Here is a 4867-nt window from a genome sequence, read left to right as displayed (position 1 = left end):
GCAAATAGCAATGCAATGCTCTAACCTCAAAGCAACAAGCCACTTTTTCCACAGCAACATCATCGCATTCCCACGTCCAGATAGTTTCATGATAAGAGAGAAAGTGTATACAGATTCAAAGGGTAAATTACCAGAACAGCAACTTCTGATTGCCTTGATTTAGGAATTATTTAGAAAATAGGGTCTAAAACCAACTTTGTCCTCACATATATGCTTCTTGCAGAGTTTCACATTAACTTCATTCTTCTTGTCTGAGGCAAGCTACTACCTGGCCAAGGGAGAGAATTCTGAACTTGTCATATTCAGGGATGCTAATTCAACTGAATCTCCTGTATGAGCACCATTATTTTTGGTTCTAGCTACTTCAGTTTCCAAACACTCCTTTAGCTCATTCACCACCTCACTCATGGTTGGCCTGTTGTTGGGGTTTGGAGACACACAAGTCATTGCCATTTCCACAGCTCTCCAAACAGAGTTACTGTCAAAGTCTCCACTTAGCCTTGAGTCAACAATGGCCTTTATATCCCCTTTATCAACCATGGAGCTGACCCATTCACTTATGTGAGTCTTCTCGTGGTTTCTTGATATGGCAGGTAAACTTGTGATTATCTCCAACAGAACCACTCCAAAACTAAAAACATCACTTTTCTCTGTCAATCTGTTTGTTATATAATACCTACAAGACAAAAAGAAGAGAAATTATCTCTTTTTTTCGGTAATCAAATAATAAAAATGATTAAGCAAGATATTGATTGGAAGGAATTACTCAGGGTCGAGATAACCAGGAGTACCAGCAACAGCAGTTGACACATGAGTTCCACTATCAGTGGGGATAGTTTTAGATAAACCGAAGTCAGCTATTTTTGCACTGAAGTTTTCATTCAGCAATATATTTGAAGATTTTACATCTCTATGGATTATAGGTGGCCTGCATCCCTTATGCAGATACTCCAACCCTGAGCCAAAATTAATGGCAAATAATATTCAATTAGAAAGATTTGAGCAGTGAAAAGTGAAGGCACAAATAACTTTGGTTCATTTTCTGACCTGATGCTGTATCCAGTGCTATACAAAGTCTGTCTTCCCATTTCAGTAACTTTGTTTTTCTGTCTTGCCCTGCAGAATAAAACTTGGTAACTTTCTATGCTTAATGTTTTCCATTTCTGGACTATTAGAAATTTCACTGACAAACCTGAAAGATGCTCTTGCAAGTTACCATTAGCCATGTACTCATATATGAGCCCCTTATTCGTTTCTTCATTACAATACCCAATAAGGGAAGTCAGATTTCTGTGATGAACTCTCATTAAAAGTTTAACCTACAAATCAATATCACATTCATACTTAAAACCATATATATATGTATATATTAAAAATCATGTGCTTTAGTACACTATCAATTTTTACCTCTGCTTGAAATTGCTGATAACCTTGAACTGATGATGGAGAGAGCATTTTAACCGCAACTGGAGTTTCATCAATGTAACCCAAATAAACTGTGCCGAACCCACCTTTTCCTAGAATTGTGCTGAAGTCATTGGTCATTTTGAGGACATCAGGGTATGGATATTGTCTCTTGGTGGCTTGCAGATATGTATCATTCTGTTCTTCAAATTTTTCAACTTGCTGTGAGGTCTCAATTGAGCCTGTTAATAATATGAGATCATAAAAAAAGCTTTTTCTTTGTTCTTTCACATAATCAACCAAAATTTTGTATGTGTTTGTAAATGATAAAGAGCAGCCTCACCTCTTCGTTTTATCCTTTTAATTGTAGAAAATATTGCTGCTGCGGCTACCAGAAGGATCAGAACTCCACCAACTGGTACTACTATGGGAATAATAATATTGTTCTTTTTCTTGTTGCACGAAGAAGATTCACATAGATATGGATTTTGTCCAACACTAGCATGGAGATTCAGAGAGGTTATTATGTTCATCTGTCAATAAATATTGCATGTACTCTATAGCTCAATCTTAGACATCAACAAATGTCTAAGCCCTAGGCGACACCAATTGTTAATTTCAATGATATAGAGATTGTAATATTTGGTAGGTAGAAAAATGCTATTTAAAAAGGAAATGCACCTATTCCAATTTCTTTCTATGTACATTTTTCATTTCCTTTCTAGAAAACATTTTTCCATGTGCCAAACATTGCCTAAGAGATGTAAACATTTATATGTTGTGTGTCCTAAATTCATGTAAAAGTAGTTTCTTGGATGTTAGGATTTCAATTTAGAGCCATACCTTAGTAACAGGGAACCTTTCTTTGAATTCTCAATCAGATCAGTGGGAACTGTACCTGTGAAGTTGTTGCTCTCCAGGTTTCTGCAAAATCAATCGGGCTATAACAGCCTTTTCCATTTTCTAACCTATGAGATCTTATTGTTGTTCAATTAATTAACAAACAACTTACAAGATCTTCAGGTTTTGCAGTTGAGAAAGAAAATTAGGCACTGATCCATTTAAGCTATTGTTTGATAAATCCCTGAAACAAGAAATTTTATCTCCCACTCAGGATCAAGGTTATCTTTCTAAAAGAAAAGTTGGAACAGGCTTAGGTGAAAAATACTCACAATTTCTCCAACATGGTGAACTTTGAGATGGAGGGATCTATCTGTCCTGCCAGTCCACTTGAAGACAAATTCCTGCTTTGGATTACCAATATTATTGCAAGTTCTAATTCAAGTTTCGTAAAGTGATAATATTAATTTAGGCAAAACAAGCTTACAGGGTTGTGATTCTAGGTGAATTCTGACCATTATAAGTACAATTTAGACCTTCCCAAATGTAGGCCAATGGACCACATGGATCTCCTTGCCAATTTCTTGTCACCCCATAGGAATACTTGATTGTTGAGATTGCATCAACTATTTCTCAAAAAAAAAAAAAAAAAACAAGTTAATCTATATCATGTCTCTACTCTACCAGATTCTTTGAAAAACTAAAGAATTTTTAGGAAAAATTCTGTCCATAAAATAAAAAAAGTAGACTAAATTAGTCATAAAGAAACAGGTAATTAATATGCATCTCTAACATGTCTATTCTTGATTCTACCAAAGATTTCTTTGAAAAGTTTATATTTTCAGAACGTACCATCTCCTTGATCTGTTTCTGTCTGGGAAATTTTTTGAACTTTATAAATTTCAATAGCGCTGAGAATAGGCGGGAGGTTTGAATCCTCCGTCTTCTGAAGCAAAAACTGAATTTTTTCTCCACTAATAGCTTCAACGTTGGCCATTGTGTTTGTGACCCCATACTTAGGTACAACCTTGGGGAAAAACATTTCTCCATTGAGGGTAATGTTGAATGATCTTGTCTGATTCTTTTTTAATACTTGAAGCTCTGTATAATGCATGTAAATATAGAATTGGTCTGTTGCATTTTCTGGCTCCCAATCCACTAACATTGGAGAACTTTCATTTATTGGTGTGGCTGCAGTACTCATAACAATAGCTGGTGGTTTGAAATAATTTTGAGTTAAGGAATCTTCAGAAATTGAAGCGCTTATTGGCTTCCAGTCCTTGTGGTAGAAATATTGCCATATGCGATCATAAGCATCATAACTATACCTGTGCCCAAGTCATTCTCTTATCAGCTTTACAGAATTTTTATCATGTAAAGATGAAGTGCAGGATCACAACTTTAATCACTTGATTTAGAGCCTGTTGATCTAGTTATGGAAATAAGTAAAAGTGAACAAACTCCTTCAAAAATTTTATAAAAAAAATTTATAAAAAGAAAGAAAGAATTTACCTGTATGTTCTGTTGCTTGTTGAGCCTAAATCGAACCTCGAGTAAAGTGACAAGGATCCAGACTGAGTATTATAAACACCATTCATAGAAATCAAGGTCCTTAATTCTAGAGCAGAAACAAACGGGGTTCCAGAGCCTGTGTCAACAAGACAGATTTGAATGTAATCTAATAATGGAACATGTATGATCTCAGGAAATATTGGCACAGATTCATTGGTTATTTTGACTGTTTCCCAGAGGTTAGGCCCAAGATGAAGATCAAAACTTGGTAACTCATTCAGGCCATCATAATTCCCATACAGAAAAGTAGCCCTGATCAGATATTTAGAGCCTCTTGTGATGTTTATTTCGTAACAGTTTCTTGTTCCTTGAGGAAAGCTTCTCAGGTTCCAAATATGCTGTTGATACACTCTTTGGAACTCAGTGGTTATGGAGTTACTTACTCCAGAATTTATGAACTTGTCATCTGATATATAATGTATGCCTGTTGTCTTCTCAATGTAGGTGGACTTGGCAGGTGCTCCACAATCTATGCTTATGAATCCTGAAACAAATGTAGAGGCAAAGGTTAATTCTTGTTAAATAGTAATGTAATTGAGTTTATGAGTTCTTTTGGTGGCAAATTACCTGATTGATCCTGAGATTGAACCATAACTGCAAGAACCAGATAACCTGAGAGAAAAGAGAAGAAGCTCTTTGACATTCCCATGACTTTCTGCATAATACCCTCTTGTTTAGGAAGACAAGAACGTGAGTGACAAAATGACATGGATGTTTGGTACTTATACAAGAAAAAGTGCTTTACACTTATGGCTCAGTCAATGTCACCCAGGTGGCACATGGTTTACTCCTTTTAAAAATTCCTAAATGGATTTGCTGATGATCATGTAGCTTAGTGTCATGCAAGTTTTCCTATGAGAGGTCGCAGGTTCTATCCCGCTTGTAATCTCAAACTACTAGGGTCTACCCCTTCCATACAAACATAAATTCTTAAATGGATTTACTGATAAAAATAGGCAGGCTCCTCATGAGATGCATTGCTAATCATGGCATTAAGAAAGATTGGAGATGCATTGTTAGTATGGAGCCTTCTCATGAGTTATTGAACTGG

General features: G+C 35.9%; 1 protein-coding gene across 4 annotated transcripts; it reads right to left on the bottom strand.

Moving 5' to 3' along the window:
- LOC129299588 (LRR receptor-like serine/threonine-protein kinase IOS1) lies at positions 1-4483 on the bottom strand. Of its 4 annotated transcripts, none has more exons than XM_054938065.1 (13): positions 4384-4483; positions 3757-4300; positions 3097-3572; positions 2732-2870; positions 2577-2651; positions 2417-2488; positions 2248-2328; positions 1748-1902; positions 1408-1646; positions 1193-1319; positions 1048-1116; positions 767-956; positions 1-676 (listed from the first exon to the last, which is right to left on the bottom strand). In XM_054938065.1, exons 1-13 carry the CDS (start codon positions 4475-4477, stop codon positions 265-267), a joined length of 2673 nt encoding a protein of 890 aa, XP_054794040.1. In that variant the 5' UTR covers positions 4478-4483; the 3' UTR covers positions 1-264. The 4 variants fall into 4 exon arrangements, with proteins under 4 accessions (XP_054794040.1, XP_054794041.1, XP_054794043.1 ...); XM_054938066.1 differs by having other exon boundaries at positions 1217-1319; XM_054938068.1 differs by having other exon boundaries at positions 2577-2648.
- Positions 4484-4867: the final 384 nt, after the last annotated feature.

Source organism: Prosopis cineraria, unplaced genomic scaffold, assembly GCF_029017545.1.
Source record: "Prosopis cineraria cultivar Desert tree isolate PC_DT_omini unplaced genomic scaffold, ASM2901754v1 PC1220, whole genome shotgun sequence".
Classification (NCBI taxonomy): Eukaryota; Viridiplantae; Streptophyta; class Magnoliopsida; order Fabales; family Fabaceae; genus Prosopis; species Prosopis cineraria.
Note: the sequence above shows the minus strand (reverse complement) of the source record. Positions and strands in the feature narration are given on the sequence as shown.